Consider the following 18,881-nt stretch of genomic DNA (forward strand, 5'->3'; position numbering starts at 1 on the left):
TACGATTAGCGATCAGATGATTATCGGATTTCTTTTGTTGTTGTTGTTGTCGTTGTTGTTGTTGTTGTTGTTGAAACGAAAGTGTAACACATAAAAAAGGCGTGGAATTGAATGTCAAGTTTTTTTTTTTTGCTGAACATTCATTCATTCTGATTCAATTGATAAATTGAATTTTTCATTTGTAGTTCAAATTCAAAGTTGAAAAAGAAATTCATCATCATTGATTGAATGGGATTATTGAAAAAATTGATTTTTTTTTTGACTTTGTAGTCATTCATTCATTCATTCATTTATATTATTCAGCTTAAATATTTTGTTTTTTTTCAACATTCGAAAATTCCAATTGATAATCACCGATGATAATCCGGTTGTGAACATTCATTGTTAATCTGATCGTTCACAGACACACACACATACACAGTGTGTCAAGTGCATTTTTTTTTATATCGATTTACGGAAATTCAATCCACAACAACGTAATAATAATGAGGGTTATTCACAAACATGTGTGCGTATGTCAATGATGATAATAAGTTTATATAATCCACCAACATTGGTGATGATGATGATGATGATAAATCCAACAAAAGTGGAATTTTCTTTTTAGTCGACAATCGACAATCATTTTTTTTTTCATTTTCCTAAATAAATCAAAATTAATTGATTGAAAAAAAAAATTTAATCATTTTTTTTTTGCACTTTTCGAAACGAAGAACAACAACAGAAAAAAAAACAAAATATTCTAATGCAAAATAATCTTTGGCACTGGATCGTAAGGTCAAAACTTGACCAAGTTCACATTCACACAAATGCACTCACACAATAAAAATGACAAATGATATTCCTTTTCGATTTTTTTTTGTTTGTTTGTTTCATTGCAAATAAAAAAAAAATTCAAATTTCATATAAATGAAAATTCATTAGTTTCGTTTTGTTTTGTTTTTACTACCACTACTACAGTGGGAAACTTTATCTTGATAATGATAATGAAATGGGAAACAAAAAAAAATGAATAATTACCATTGAATCATATTCAAACAAATAGATTTTTTTCGTTTATTTGATTTGAAAAAAAAGAAGAAAAAAAGTTTAATCATATACAGAATGGGAAAAAAAATGCGATTCACATTTTAATATATTTGAAAACAACGTATAAAACGGAAAAAAAATTATCATTTTCAATACAATGTCATTATCGAGGTCATAGGCCAACAATGACAAGAGAACAAACAGACAAACGAATTAATTGATAAAAATTAATTAATTAATTAACATATATATTGAACGGATGAATATAAAAAAAAAAAAAATCCAGTCAATTGAAACATCTTGATAATGATGATGATGATGATAATCTACCGTTCAATTGTTTTACAAACACACACACACACACAATGGCCAAAAAAAAACAAACAAAACATAAAGTTCAGCAAAATTATACACACACACACACACACATACACAGAGACAAGCTCTCTCACTCACACACTTTGTGTTTTTTTTATAATTTCTGTACAATATTGGTCATCATCATGATCATCATCATCATCATAATATATAATTTGTTTAAAGGGCAAAATAACACGCAAATTAAGATGAAATTGATATATTGGAAATAATGATAAATGATCATGAAAAAGATAATAGTGTGTGTGATCACATTTATTTTATTATTTATTTTTTTTTTTTTTGATCAAACCTTGAATATGGAATGAAACAAAATAGCCGTTTTGAATTGGTATCGATTTTTTTTTTGTTCTTATTCAATGAACGAACGAGAAAAAAAAATCAATCAATCATTTAGAAATAAAACAAAACAAAAAAGATTCGATAATTTTTTTCTTCTTTTCAAAGTTTCAATCATTTCAAGCCAGGAAAAAAGGGGAAAACAAAAATTTGTTCAAAAATGAAATGAATCGAGTTATAATGATGATCAATTGATGATGATGATCTATCCCACGAAAAAATGAATGAATGAGTGAATGATCCACATTGGTGAATGTCATGCACATAATATAGTGATAATGATGATGACAATGAATAAATAAATAAATAAATAAAAAATAAAGAAAATATATATCGAGGCCATTTTATTTCATACACAAAAATATTACAATATATACAATCATCCGGTTCAAATGATGATCATGATGATGATGATGATGATGATCTAGAAATTTTGAATGAAAAAACCGGAGATGGAGAGAGAGAAAATGGAATATTATACAAAACAAAACAAAACAAAACAAAACATGGACAAAATTTCATATTGAAAACCACAATAATAGACATCATCATAGTCATCAATGTGGCCCTATAAAAGGTCAAAGGATTTTTTTTTCTGTTTGTTTTTGAAAATGGATTTGTCCAATAGATATCATTATATATATATATCAATGTCTGAAACAACAATTGACAATTTTACATCCGATTTAAGAAAAAAATGAAAATGCAAATGTCAATTGTCATTTTCATCGATCCATCTATGATGTGAAGGTTATGTTTACGTTTTTTTTTCTTTGCAAAAGACAATTGAACAATAATAAAGAAATTGAAAATTTCACTCTTTTCACTCTTGAATTTTTTATTAAAAAAAAACAAATAAAACAGCAAAAAAAATTGAAAAAAAATCATTATCATTATCATCATCATCGTCATTAATTTTGGATTGAAATCAGTAAATGTCATGTTGTTGTTTTTTTTTTACTACAGTATTTGTTCAACATTCGTTCAAAATCAATCAATTTCCGTTTTTTTTGCTCTCTTTTTTTTCATTATCGCTTCATTTTTGTTGCTGTTTGTTGTTGTTGTTGATGTTGATGATGATGATGATGATAATAACGGGTTGTTGTCAATTTGATTTTTTTTTCTTTCGTCGCTTGTTTGTTTGTTTGTGTCATATTGCCATTGATAATGATAATGATCATCATCATGATCATTTCGATGACCAATTGCACCACATACACACACACATGGAAGCAGTTAATTTATTTTTTTTTTTGTTCGCAAAAAAAAACTTTGATTTCAAGTTTCTCCCCATATAGTGTTTAAAGTGACCATTTCTTATTGTTTTTCGTTTGTCGTGTTTAGTGAAAATATATATTGATTATTAATGGATTTTCATCGTTGTTGTTGTTGTTGTTGTTGTTGTTGTTGTAATAATTAGTTCATTTTTTTTTCTTTCTCCAGGTTTTTCATCATCATGTTTCTTGGATCATTGTTTCCGATATATATTTTTTTTCATTCTATCTTGATGTCAGTGTGTGTGTGTGTGTGTGTGTGTTTTGTGGTTTTTTTTAATCATTTTTTTTCCGGTTAACTATCACAAAAACACACATACACACACACGGCAACAAGATCTTCATCATGATCATTTTTTTTCACAACAATATAATTACATAAAAGATGGAAAATAAAATTATTATTATAGCAAGATTAACTGTTTTATTTTGCTGTTGTTGTTGTTTCCTTTCTCATTTTGTTTTTGTTGTTGTTGTACATTTAATTATCCTAATCATCATCATCATCATCATCAAGATAAAATTAAGCAACAAACACATCATATACATGGAGAGAGATGAGAAAAAAAAGCAGACAGTTTTTTTTTTGGTTTTTCCATACTAACACTAATTAAAATGCACTAAGCATGTGTACAAATCGATTCAATCGATACTTTGTTGTTGTTGTTGTTTGTTGTGGTTGTGGTTGTGGTTGTTGAAATGATAATTTTTTTTATATAGAATGTAACTTTTTTTTCAAATTCAAGACTAATTGATTTTTTAATTTAATCGATAAAAATTCAATTATTAAGTTAAAATTTCAAGTAAAAAAAAAATACATAACATCTCCATTTCTTCAAAGAGTGGGCAGTATTATATCATCATATAATCATCCTAATGATGATAATGATGATGATGATGATCATACGATTAAGCAAAAATGAAGAGATAATTTTATATTTTCAAGGAAGTTTATCGTGTTTTTTTTTATTTTGATCTGCATTTTTTTTTTGCAAGAATTTTTTCTCCCGAGTGTTTGTGTAATCGAATTCAATTAAATTGTCTGTGTGTATGGAGGATCGGTTATTCGAATTGAATGTTTTTTTTTCTCATTCATTCACCACCACCACCAAAATAAAAAAAAATCATATTTGACCCGAACGGACAAAACTATGTTTTTTTTCTGTTTTTGTTTTTTGTTTTTTAGGCTGTAAAAACTAATAATTTCCATTACAAATGTTTTTTTTTGTATTACAAGATTCGAAATGAAATTCGAGATGAAAAAAAAACAAATTCAATTCGTTATCATCATCATCATAATAAATAGTCGGTCATGGTTAAAATTGAAATTTTGAATTTTTTTCAATTCATTTGAATTGATGATAACAAGAAAACAACAATTGTAATGTAATGGAATGGAAACAAAAATGCGGGAATAATACGGAAATTTAATTTCATCATCATCATCATCATCATCATGAATAATAATAATCAAACAACAACAATAAATTTGATATATTTGGATTTGTATAGATGGAAAGTGGGCGGAGGAAGTGGGTGGAATCCATCATCTTATCATCATCTTGAATCAATCGTGTAAATGGTAAATTGTTTTATTATTTTTGTTGTTTTTTGTTGTTGTTGCAGTTTCAGTTTTATTGTTTTTATACGAATTGAAGATTGTAATGCTGCCAAAAAAACATATAGAGAAGGGTTTAGGGCCTAACAAGCTAAACGTTAATGATGATGAGAATTTTTCACTTGAAATTATTGTTAAATAATAATAAAGAAGAAAAATAAATTGTTATGGAGTTAAAAAAAAATAACAACAACAACAACAATACGGATGTTTTGTGATTATTAGATGACAAAAGAAATGACAATCATCATCATCATCATCATCATAGTTTTTTATCATGATTTTAAGATTTAAAATGATGATGATGATCATTTTAAAAAAAAAAATTCACAATCACAATGATGATTACAATAATCATCATCATCATCATCTTATCTGATTTTGTTGAGAACAACAACAACAACAACAACAAAAACAACGACAACAACAACAACAACAACATAAACACCCATCTATGGTATGTTATGAATTATGAGAATATATATAAAATAAAATTGATGCGTTTATTTAATATTTAGTTGATTTGTTTTTTTTTGTTTTTTTTTTGAAAAAAATTTTTCTCTTTCGAATGATCCGGAAATCCAGATCCAAATTAAAAGTGGATGACGACCATGATGATAACTCTTTAAATTGAAATATAATAATAATAATAATAATATTAAATGATTGAATTGAATTGAATTGAATTCATAATTCATAATTCATAATTCATAATTCATAAATTCAATTTGCTCGTGCAAATCCATATTATACATTTATATATACACACACACACACACAGGAAACCATAATAATTCCATTTGGCCGGTAATTATCTTTTTTTCCCTTCATTTTGATAATGACAAAAATACAATTAGCATTCTTATTCAATTTTTTTTTTTATAATCCATTGTCCATGTGTGGGTTGGTGAACTATTATCATCATCATTATCATCATCATCATTTATAATGACACAACATTAGCACAAACATCAACGCCTACACATGAACACACACACACACACACACACACGTGCATTTGTGCAAAGAAAAAAATTTATAAATTTTCTTTTTTTTTCTTGCTTAACTAATGATGAAAACGAAAAAAAAAATTATAAACGGAAATACAAACCAAAAGACAAAATAACAACAACAACAACAACAACAAAAAACAGGTCGGTTATCATCATCAAAACACATGTGGTCACATGTTGAACATTTTTAAAGGTTAAAAATCATATGGCTCAAGTTTAAAAGTATTGAAAATGGAAAACAGCAAAAAAAAAAAAAAAATTTTTGAAATTCAAGTTCCAAGATGTTACAAATGTTGTAATAATAATGATAAAAAAGGAAAAATAAAGGAAATCTTTAATGATTAATTTTCCATAAAGTACCAACGATTCTATCGTTGTGTGCATTATGTTTCGATTGATGATGGACAATTTTTTTTTGTTTTGTTTTCCTTCAATCACACGCAAACATAGAAAAAGTTGAATCAATTTTGGAAAATGGGAAAAAAAATTGGTTCAAAATCATTGAACGTTTCAAAAATTGAAAGTAAAAAAAAAAGAGAAAAAACATTGTAAAGTGTGTGTGTGTATCCACATAGAAGGCCAAAGTATTTGGGAATTCAACTTTGAAAGAAATGAAAAAAAAACAAATTTCGTTTTTTGGAGAAAATTGTTTCAACCGTTTTTTTTATCCATTTTCGATTTTCATTTTCATTTTATTTCACAAAAAAAAATTTTCTGTTCATTTTCCAACGGTCAACTTCCGGATTTGTTTGTTTATTTATTTATTTTTTTTTCGTTGTTTTTGATTTTGATTTTGATTTTGATTTGCAATTGATGATGTACATTGCAATTGAAAAAAAAAAATTTTTTTTTTGTGAAAAAAAATTAAACTAAACTATGTGTACACATGGGATATTTTTTTTTCTTTTTGGCGCGGTCAATCATCATCAACATGTGATGTGTTGGGGACACACAACCATAATTAACCCGAATGTGTGTGTGTGTGTGTGTGTGTGTGCGTGTTATTTTGATATTGACTGACAATCAAGTATGGTGATGATGGTGATGATGATAACAAGTGTATCTGATGTAACATGTGTTAGCTGTACATGTGATTTGTAATATAATGTCCGGGATTTATGATATTTGTTTTTTCTCTATATCAACAGGTTGGACAAAAAAAAACTGATCAGTAATGATCATGATCATCACACCTTATCAATCTTGATTCATATGTTGTTCATATGTTTATAAATTTTTCATATTTTCAGATGACATTCAAACGTAAATAAAATTGTGATTAGAAAAACAGATCATTATTATTATTATTATTATTATTAGTAGTAGTAGTAGTATTTGATTTGATAAAAAAGAAACATCCATGTCGATCAGAAGATGATAATAATGATGATGATCAGCGTGGAAAATGAAACCATCAATTTGTTTTTCTCAAAATTTTTAAATGTATATCTTTCTCTCATTTTTTTTTTGTTGATGTTACATATAATTGAATTATTTATTTTAGATAATCATCATTCATCAAAATGGTGTTTAAATGATTTGAATTCGAGTCATTAAAATCCAAAGTAAAAAAAAAAATTTAGTTCCGTTTTCAAAGATATTCATTCTTTCGTTCATTTCAATTTTTCAATCATTCAGTGATGATTTTCGAGGAGCATAATTTTTTTTTTCATTTCAAAATCCAAATTTTAAATTTGGATTCAGACTGAAAGGAAATTGAGTTTTTTTTTGCATCCGAAAATTTAAGACACACACACACACACACACAGACGTCAATATTTAGATTTTGGATTAGATTCGTAACAAAAAAAAAATTCACATGGATTAAATTCATATGGACAAAGGTGATGATGATGATGATGCTGCTGCTGCTGATATTCATCATCAAAATGAAAAAGAAATAAAATGTAAATCATGATACCTATGATCGGGGTAAAGAAAGAAAAGCAAAACATTTTCTTAAATATTGGTTTTCCGGGTAATTTCTGTTTTTTCCAACCAACCAACCAACCAACAACAAAAAAAAAAATCAAATCAGATTGAATTGGATTAGATTGAATCTAATCTGAATGTAAATCTTTAATATCTAATTCTGGATTTATTGCACACACACACACACACAACAATAAACAGAAAACAGACAAATTACACACACACACACACACAAAACAATTCTTTCAATTCAATTTTAATAAATCAAATTTTTTTTCTATATTTAAATTCGTACACGATTTTTGAATGAAAAGAAAAAAAATTCAAAAATGACATGACATGATATGTGAAAACATGGTGGTTTTTTTTCACACTTCTTCAAAAAAAATTCTCAACAATTATTATCTTTGTTTATCCAACAACAACAACAACGATAACAACAACAACAACGACAACAACAACAACAAGATAAAATCTTGGCTGAATAAAAGCCGGACATTGTGGTAGAAAGAAAGAATGAATAATAATAATAATAAAAAAAATTAGAAAACGGAAAATTGAAAATTGATAGTAATGGTGGTGATGATGGTGTTGTTGTTGGTGGCGGTGGTGGTAGATGATGACTATAATAATAATAATCTTCATTCATCATGATAATCATAATTCAGCCACTTTGATAATAGCAATGTGTTGAAATGAAATGAAAAAAACATATTTTGGTAAATTTCACACCACCACCACCACCACGAAGAAACAACTACCACCAACGTAGTAGAAATGGAAATAAATCAAAATCAAAATCAAAAAAATTGAAATTTTTTTTCCTTTCATCTAGAGATTGAGAAAAAAAAATTGGCCACCACCATCATCACCATCATAAAGCTATAATTTTTTGTACAATCATCACGATGATAAGGATGATGATGGCTGTGGTGGATCCCAAGAGTTGTAATTCTAATCCAATCATGATTTTGATAACGTTTTGTACTTTTGTCTGTGTGTGTGTGTGTTTTTTTTTATTACGAAATGAAGAAAGTGGTGAAAAAAAACGTGTTAAACACTGTCTAGCTACCGTAATCTTTATGATTAATGATTGGAAATTTGTTAATTTTTTTTTAAAAAATTTAAACAAAAAACAAACACAAATTATAAACTCAATGGATGGATCGATCAGACAAATGGTTCAATTTTTTTTTTGTATCAAGCCACACACACACAGATAGATTCGACATTCAAGTCTAATGTCATTGACATACACAGACACAGACAAAATCGATTTGATTTGAATAAAAAAAAAAAAATGAACGAATGAAAGGAACGAGCAAACAAAAATTTAGTTTGAATTCGATCATCATCATCATCATCACAATCTAAAGATTATAAGAAAATATACAAGAAATCACTTGTATCCGATCAATAAATACACAGATATTGAGTGAATGAATCAAGTGGAAACAAAACGAAAATGAATTCATCGAAAAAAAAAATTGAATGATGATCTGAGATTGAATTTTTGATCCGGATACAATTTTTATTCATCATCATCATCATCATCCACATTGTCATAATCATCTCAATTTTGATGAATGATTGAATATGAACAACAACAACAACAAAAAATACTCAATGATGATGATGATGATGAATTGGATATATCAGTGAGATGGATCATCGAACAACTTGTTGTTGTTGTTGTTCGATTTTCAATCATCATTATCATTACCATTTTTTTTTGTAGATCATCATCATCATCATCATCAACATCATATATCGGATAATTTTTTTTTTTGCACCATGTTCACTCTATTACTATTCAGATATGGAAAGAAAGATTTAAGATTCAATTCGATTCGACTAGACTCGACTCGATTCGATTTGATTCGAATTGAATTCATCATCATCATCATCATCATTATTCAAGAAAAACAGAGCAAAAAAAACGGAATTTTTCATTAATTGAAACTTTTATATTTCTTTTTTTTTGTTTGATTCAAAATCAATCAATCAAAATATGATTATCATCATTTTTTTACTCTGTGTGTGTGTGTGTGTGTGTGTTCACGGTGTTACTACATGCAATAATTACCAATGATGATGATGATGATGATGAACTTGGCGATGGTGATAAATGTCAATATTGGAATTTGGAATTTTCAATTTCCAATATATGACCTTAGATTGATTATTTATTAGTTATTGAAAAAAAATTATCATCTTTTCTTGCTCATTTTTTTTGTTTGTTTGTCAACATTTTAATTTCAATTTATGCACAAACAATTTTAACACTTTACAGCAATCATATCGTATTATTTTTGGAGGAGAAAAAAAACTATTAAGTAATCATCATCATCATCAGCATAATCGATGATGATTGATTAATTAATTAATTAAATAATGATTGAATAAAAAAAAACAATGAAACAATTCAATAATCAAGGATCGATTGTTTGGCTTTTTTTATTTTGTCATTTTTTGAACAATTTTTGCAATTTGATTGTTATGAAATACAAATTGAGAATAACAATGATACGATGATAATATATATCACCATTTGGTTCTCATCATCATATTCAAATTTTAATTGATACGGTAATTTATAATCTCTTGTTACAAAGTATCAAAACGATGTAGATCAGGAAAAAGAAAGAATCTGAATTTAAATTGTAAACATTTCTATGTGTGTGTGTGTGTGTGTGTGTGTGGTATAAGTGGAGATAAACACAGCATACATGATTATAATATAGTAGAATGATAATAATTATGACATGGGAAACGGATTTTTCCGGAAATTTTTTTTTTTAATATGAAATTTCATTTCATTTGTCCGTCTGTTATACATTTTATTGAAATATATTTTTTTTTTTTCTTTTTTCTCCATACCATTTGATGAAATTGATGTCAAATACAGAAATATTCTCATCATGTGAACAAACAAAGGGGAGGGGGGAAAAAAGGAAAATTTTTGAACAAATATGGACAACAGCAACAAGTAGTAATAACCGGTCATCATGACCAATGTGATTTTTAATTTTTTTTTTCTCTGGTGGTCGGTAAACTTTTTTTTTGTCTGTTTGTTTGTTTGAATCAATTATTCAGGTAAAAAAAAATGGAAAATACTGGATTATAGTGAATTGGTCTGGAATGTCCGAACACACCCAGTATTGATGGAATTATTTTTTTTTTTTACTCTATCTGGGAGAGAATGGAAAATTTTTACGTGAAAAAAAAAATTTTTTGGAAATTGCCAAGAAATAAAGATTGAAAAAATTTGATTACACATGTGTGTGTGTGTATGCGATCATATATATTAGAAAATGGACAAAAAAAATGTGATGTCTGATTATCTGTTGTTCAGAATGTGTGTGTGTGTGTGTGTGTTTGATTGAACTTCCGGAATTGATTATTTATCATTCATTTTCATTTTTCCTTGCACTTATGTAGTAGTTCGGAATTTCATATTTTTTCATTTTTTTTTCCCATTTGTTGTTGATGATAATTTTGATTTTCTATTCAAAATGAAAAAAAATGAAAAAAATGAAAAAAAAATTTTTTTCTTTCTCAAAAATCAATCAATAAACAATTTCGATGTGTGTGTATTGATTGATAATCATCATCGACAATTTTGATGATGATGACACATTGTACACACACACACACACACACACAAACAGACATTCAATTCAATCAGTTGTCCAGCTTTGTTTTCACTATTTTTTTTCTCTTATTCAATTCAAACAAACAAAATATCCGAAAACCATTTTCACCATATACGCACACACACACACACACACACCATTATTATCAAAGGAAGAAGAAGAAAAATCATTTCAATCGAATCGAATCGAATCAAATTGAACATCATCATCATCATTGAAATCAATCAGCCATAAAATCATCAATAGTTTTGTTTCAAACACACACACACAAAAAAAAACGAATGGTCATCATGGATGAATGAAATGAAATAGAATGGATGATGAGCATTTTTTTCGATTTTCAAATCTAAAACAATCAATTCACAAGTGATTCGAAAGGAAAAAAAAAGATGATAGAGGAAAGAAGTAAACAAAAAACAAAACAAAAAATTCTCAATTCCTAAAAATTTCAATGAAAATTGAAATTGTAATGAAATGGAAAAGGAAAAAAAAAATTTTTTTTTTGTTGTCTTGTTCATTTCATTTCAAAATCGATTATATTGTGGTTTTTTTTCATCATCATCATCATCATATTCACGCTCATCAACAATTGATGGTGGTGGTGGTGGTGGTGGTGGTTGATGGATCAATCCGCCCATTCCGGATTGATTTTTGTTTTGTTTTTATTTTTTCCAGGAAATTATGCATTTCATTTTAAATAAAATTGATTTGATTGATTGAATTCAAAAACATCTGCATTCATCGATTCATTAGTTTATTTATTCATTCATTTCATGTTTCCATATTTGTCATTGTGAATTGGAAAAAAAACATATAAAGATATATGATGAACTACCACTGTTGTTCAATTATTCATGCATTCTCATTATTGGCGTACTAGAGATTAGATTTGCTATGGCCCATTTAGGTGTAGGTGGTACACGTTTCATTGGACGTTTTGAACCAAATTTTATTGAACGGCGACGATTTTGATATTGTATGTGTTTTCGTTGGCAACCAGTAAGAATATATTTTCTAGTCATTTGTCCATTACCATTGCCATTATTATTTGGTGTTGATTGATCAATTTTATTAGTTTGTTGTTGTTGTTGCTGTTGTTGTTGTTGTTTATTAGCGATACTATTACGACGGTTATTTATCAATAAATTTAGACAATGTTTTCTTTTAAGATAATTGAAACTATTACGACAATTTTTTCTTGTTGATAATGATGGTCGAGGACAATAAATCTGAAGATCACATTCTAATTGATCTTTTTCTTCTTCATTAAATTCATTTTCAATGTTCTCTTGTTGTTGTGGATGATTTTCTTCATTCGATCTGTCCGATATTAATGAATCGAATTTTGTCAATGTTGTTGTTGTTGCTGATTTTTGAATTGGTTGTTTTTCCACTATTGATGATGATGATGATGTTATTTCAATATCTACTCCAGATGTCGATGCTGATGAATTATGTTGATCAATCTGCAACAATGTTGTTGATTCATGATTCGTTTTCATTTCCAATTCATTGTTATCACCATCATCATCATCATCGTTTTTAATCAAAATTACTGTAAAAATGATAAAAACAAAATTTAAAATCAAAATTCAAATTAAATCAATCATCATTCAAACCTGATTGATCTGCATCACTAGAATCGGCATAGTTCATGATAGATTCTTCTTCATCAGTGATCACACCCCAGAATACTGTACCATCATTGAAATTTTCGGTAAAAATAACTGACTCATTATCATTATCATTATCATCCAAAGTGATAATAATTCCATTCGAAAATGGTGGATAAACGGCCATTTCATTTGAAGGATTTGCCATGATAATAATATCGTTTTTGTTCACAAACCAACACATAGTAGTAAAGCATCAAGAGAAAAACAAATTGAAGTGTAGCGTTTTTTTCATCAAATTGGCCTGTCTATCTGTCTGTCGGTCTTTCTGTCTGTCGGTCGGTTAGTCAGTTTTTATGCTGATTTTGTGTTTGTTTAATTTTTAAATCTAAACGAAATGAAAAACAACCACCATCACCATACAACCAAAAACGATATGATGATGACAAATCGGTTTTAATCGGTCAAAATTTTAATAATAAAAGTAAAAAAAAGGGAAGAACAAAAAAAAATTTTTTTCTTCCATCATATATGAATCATCATGATAATAACCCTTAATCATATCAATTTTTTTTTTCGTAAGAAAATGAAAATGAAAATGAACAACAATAAACGAAATGGAAAAATTCCCGGTAAAATTCCCAGAATGGCAAAGAAAAAAAAATTTTTTTTCAAATTCAATTATAAAACCAAATCAAATTTGTGATTAGATTATAGAATGTTTAAAAATAACATTTTTCCTGACAAATTGCAACACAAACACACACACTAGAAACAATTAACATTTGTGTGTTAATATAATTAAAATGTTGACCAATACGAGCACGAATTTTTGTACGTGATCAATAAATATTCTGGACAATTTATTGGCGATATTTTTTATGCATCTCGAATCATATTTTGGTTTTACCAAAAATTTTTTTTTTTTTCGTTTTCGTATATAAAGCCAATGTATGAGGATCAAATTTTAAAAAAATCATTGATTGATTCTTTGTTTATTCTGATAATTGAACAACAACGACGGCCACAACAACAACAATAAAAATGTTTCAAATTTTGAAATTGACATTAATATCCTGTATGGTATTGTTGGCAAATGCACAAAATCCAATGAATGGTCTTGCAGATAATTCAGCCAATGGTTTACGTGCACTCCCATTACCATTACCATTACCAGTATCACCACCAGTTCCATTTCCATTACCATTGCCGTTACCGTTACCAATTCCAAGACCAATTCTATCAACAATTCCATTGCCATTGCCATTACGATTGCCGATTCCAGCACCACAAGTTATACCAGTACCAACACCAATAAGATTACCACTTCCAGCACCTGTTCCAACACCAGTTGCAACACCGATTGATCTTCCACTTCCAGTACCACAATTCATACCGACACCAGTACCATTGAGAATTCCGCTTCCATTACCAATACCAGCACCAGTACCTGTTACGATGCCATTACCACTTCGTTTACCATTGCCAATGCCAACAGGCGTTGCAGCACCAGCAGCAGCAACAAATTTATTGGGTCTCGGTGGTGGTTTAGGTGCAATCAATAATTTTGCTGGTTTAGGTTTATTACGTCATGAACAACAGAAAAAATAATAATATGAAAACAAACAAAAATCCAATATCCTGAAGAAACGACAACAACAACAACAACATCAAAATCAAAATCAAAAAAAAAAAAAAAAATGAAATTTGAAATTTAAATAATTTATTATATAGATACACACAGGCAAAAAAAAACTTATTCTTCCTTTTTTTTCCAATTCTCTCACTCTTTTTTTTCGATTAAAATTCTCGATTCAAAGAAAAAAAAACTTTTTTTTATTATTTAAATTCATCATGACCAGATGAACAAAACTAAATGAATGATTTAAATTTTAACAGCTTGAATCATGCAAAGAAGAAAAAAACGAAGAAAGAGAGAGAGAAAGAAAATTCTTTCACAATCGATGATGATAAACAAAACAAAACAAAAAAAAAACGAATGAAAAAAAACATGTGTGTGTGTGTGTGTCTCAATCACACAACGAAAACGAAAACGAAAACAGACTTGACAATGAAATAATCATCGATTTTTTTCTTTGGCTTTTATTTTCGATCATCATCATCATCATCATCATTTGTTCATTCACAAACATAATAACGATGATGATGATGATGATGATGATAATCCAAAGATTGAATGGACAACAACAACAGCAGCAATAATTGTTACTTTATTTTGAAATTTTCTTCATTCTCTCTCTCTCTTTCGTTATGTCCATCTATCTATCTCACTTTCAACTCTTTAAAAACAAACTACTGGAGATATATTTTCTTCGTTTGTTTGTTTGTTTGGATAAAAAAGAAAAATTTTGTTGCAATTTGTGTGTGCGTGTGCGTGTATGTTTCTCATCAAACTAATATAGAGATGAGATAGATTTGTCCATGTCCAATTGATGATCGTTTTTCTTTTCTATTTTTTTTTTTTTTTTTTTTTTTTTTTTTGGTTGGTTCATTGTCATTATCATCATCATCATCATTTTTTTATTATTTGTAGAAAAAAAAAATATAAATCTGATACTTGACATCTTCGATATGTAATAATCTCTAATTTTAATGACCTCAAAAAAAAAGAAAAAGATGATGACGATGATTATGGACCTTTATCATCATCATCATCATCATCATGACGAATGATGTGAACGAATGAAAAAAAATCGAAATTGGATTGATCCAAATAGGTAAAAAAGAATTTAGTGAATAAAAAAGATGAAAAAGAAGAAAAAGGGGAAATATATTTGTATGTGAGTTGAACCTTGAAATTTTAATTTTGAATTCTATGAAAACAGACATTTATTGTGTCTGTTTGTTTGTGTGTGTGTGTGTGTTTATGATAATTTGATTTGATTGATTTGACGATGATGATGATGATGATGATGGACAATAATTTGATTGATTCATATTGAATTGTGTCACATCATCTTCATCATCATTCAATGGAATGGAATGGAATTGAAATGGACGTGGATAATTTTGAATCAATTTTCAAATCCATCTTTTGATTTTTTTTTTCGTTCTGATCAAATGTGATTTGTGTGTTTATTTTTTTTTTATATGTTGAGAAATATTTACTGTTTTTTTTTCTTCTTGATTGTTGCTTGTTGCTGATATCGAAATTGATTCTGAATTTCTTTTTCAATATTTAAATTGATTGATTGATTGAAAATCAAAAAATTGAACGCGAATCTCTATCCTCACATTGACTGGATATTTATGAGAAAAACAAAAACCAGGGTTAGAAATGAAACAAAAAATACAACAGAATACAATCATCTGAATATGGTCTAATTACATTGTAAAATAATTAGATCATCAAAATTTGTCGTCTACTGCAATAATAAAAAAAAACAAACAAACAAACAATGCAATTCAATGCAGATTAGTGATTTTTTTATTCAAATGAAAACAAAACAAAACGAAAAAATCTTTACTTTGATTACACACACACTCTCTCTCTCTCCCTTGATGTTTTTGCATCGTAAAATGATGATGATCCATGAAGGAAAAAAAAACATTGCGCAAAAAATAAACGACGATGACGACGACGATGATGATGATATAATAATAATTGGAAGACCAAATAATAATTGTCTCCAAAATGGAATCACCACCATCACCATCACCATGATTATTATATAACACGGTTGTTGTTTTTTTTTATATATATATAAATTTGATTTGTTGTTGAATGCGCTTGGATTTTCGTTTTTTTTTTCTCCACAAAATGATTACGCAAAGTAAATAAAAAAAAAAAATCTACTGAATAAATGTAAAATACCATGGCATACACACACACACGACAATGTTTTTCTTCTTTTTTTCGCAATTTTTGACAATGTTTTTTTTTTGCTGATATTTATGGTTTAATTTTCTAACAACAACAACAACAACAACAAAAAATCCATTCAATTCATTCATTGTATTTTTGTGATCATTGTGTGTGTCATCATCATCATCATCATCGATTGAGCGTAGCAAATATATATATGTGTATGGAAAAAAAATCGATTGGAAAAGATTTTTTATTTTCATGTTTTGTTTTCGTTTTACAGCGACAAAAATTATGCAATTTAAATATCAAATAAATTCTCCGAATGGATTCTTGAATATTTGTTGATTTGAACTGAAATTTATTTATTTGTTGTTGTAGTTGTTGTTGTTGTTGTTTTTCATTTACATTTCAGGTTTTCATTGATAAATTGTTATTGTTATTGTTGTTATTTTTACCACCAGAACGTTGTTTCGGTGATGTTGATTGAAATACCGATGATGCTGAAACTAAATTTTCAATATATTGTCCTAGAACTTGATTTTCAGATTTTAATTTTAAATTTTCTTCTTTAACACTTTCAGCACGTAGTGATAAATCTGTGGATGATAATAAATAGAAAGAAAAATTAGACATTAATTAGAAAAAAAAATTAATAATCACTATTACCATCCAATGTGTTTTGTAATTCCAATACTTGTTGTATCATACGTTCTTTTTCTTCCATTTCATCTGGATTTAATTCATGATTAATATCCAATGCTATAGAGTGAAAAGAGAAAAAATTATCAAAAAAAAAATGAATCAAAAGCAAATCCATATCTCACAATTTGGTTGTTGTTGATGATGAATACGTATTGTACCAGATGGTGATTCAGGTCTTGCCAGATTTGTTACATCAGAATTTCTTCTTCGTTGTTGTTGTTGAAGTTGTTCCAATTTTTCTTTTCCAGTTATATTGGCTAAATTTAATTTCATCATATCCATATCGGTTACCTCAATGGTATCATCACCATCGGCTAATGGAATTTCATCATTGCCAATAATATCATTGTCATTTGTTAATTTATTTTTGGTTGACATTTTTTTTTTCGTTCGTTCGTTGATTATCAATACTGATTAATTGAGAATTATGTTGATTATATTATCAGTCCATTATGCTTTGTTAAATTAATTAATCGATAATAATGATGGAATGAATTATAGAAAACAAAAAAAAAAAAAAAAAAAAAAACCATTGATGAATAGAACTGTTGTCAGCCACGACAACAACAATGACAACTCTGGTTACACTGGGCAAGTGAGTCAAACCCATCAAACCATCACCACAACAACAACAACAACAAACGAAATGGTGTGGAAAAAAAAATTCGAGCTTTTTTTCTCTCCATTCACCATCACTAGATGGCAACTTTGTCTTTGTTTTCAAAAAAATTTTTTTTTTTTTTTCGTCTCATAACCGATGAAGAGAAAATCAATCGTGTATATCAATATCAATCAGGAACAAAAGAAAAAACAACTTTTTTTTCCAGCCAATGATTATTATCATCACCTAGATGCGTCAACGTGATCCATTTATAAACTTGTATTTGATATGACTGATTGAGATTGATGCCTACGTATTTTTTTCGACCGTTTTCTATCGATTTGAATGCGAATAACGTTGATTTGTGTGTTTGTTTTCCATTTATAGTGTGTATATGCAAAACAGGAAAGACATTTATTTTTGTATTCGGTAGTTATTGTTGTTGTTGTTGTTGCTGTCATTCTTTTTTTTCTGATTGATTGATTGATTATTGTGAGATATTTAAATATTGGTAATATAATTACAAATAATAATGATTGTTATTATCGGCTAAGCAATATAATCATAATCATAATCATAATAATTATATATTGATCATTAAATTGAAAATTGTTATCGAAAAATTTTCAAATTAATCGATTGATTGATTCTCAGTACATAATGTTAGATTTATGTGTGTCGGTTATATTATTTCATTGATGATTGCCATTGCAAACAATTCTGTTTCCAAAAAATATATATATTTCGGCTTGAAAGATTGAACATTCGTTGGCCAGATAGTTCTTATCGATGTGTATGATGTGATGCTACAAAAATTGACCATAATGGTCATTGACCTAATTAATTATTATTATTATTATTATTATTATTATCATCATCAAAAAAAAATGTCAATAA

General features: G+C 27.7%; 2 protein-coding genes across 2 annotated transcripts; both read right to left on the reverse strand.

Annotated features, from left to right (window-relative positions):
- Nucleotides 1-11,972: 11,972 nt before the first annotated feature.
- LOC142597568 (uncharacterized) lies at nt 11,973-13,199 on the reverse strand. The gene is made up of 2 exons (XM_075731598.1): nt 12,859-13,199; nt 11,973-12,794 (listed from the first exon to the last, which is right to left on the reverse strand). Exons 1-2 carry the CDS (start codon nt 13,094-13,096, stop codon nt 12,088-12,090), a joined length of 945 nt encoding a protein of 314 aa, XP_075587713.1. The 5' UTR covers nt 13,097-13,199; the 3' UTR covers nt 11,973-12,087.
- A 3,548-nt stretch (nt 13,200-16,747) lies between these two features.
- Nucleotides 16,748-17,972, reverse strand: LOC124490158 (uncharacterized). The gene is made up of 3 exons (XM_047052622.2): nt 17,506-17,972; nt 17,348-17,440; nt 16,748-17,277 (listed from the first exon to the last, which is right to left on the reverse strand). The coding sequence occupies exons 1-3, from the start codon at nt 17,759-17,761 to the stop codon at nt 17,090-17,092; spliced, it is 537 nt and encodes a 178-aa protein (XP_046908578.2). The 5' UTR covers nt 17,762-17,972; the 3' UTR covers nt 16,748-17,089.
- Between the last annotated feature and the right edge of the window lie 909 nt (nt 17,973-18,881).

The sequence above is a fragment of the Dermatophagoides farinae genome, chromosome 5 (genome assembly GCF_024713945.1).
Source record: "Dermatophagoides farinae isolate YC_2012a chromosome 5, ASM2471394v1, whole genome shotgun sequence".
Classification (NCBI taxonomy): domain Eukaryota; kingdom Metazoa; phylum Arthropoda; class Arachnida; order Sarcoptiformes; family Pyroglyphidae; genus Dermatophagoides; species Dermatophagoides farinae.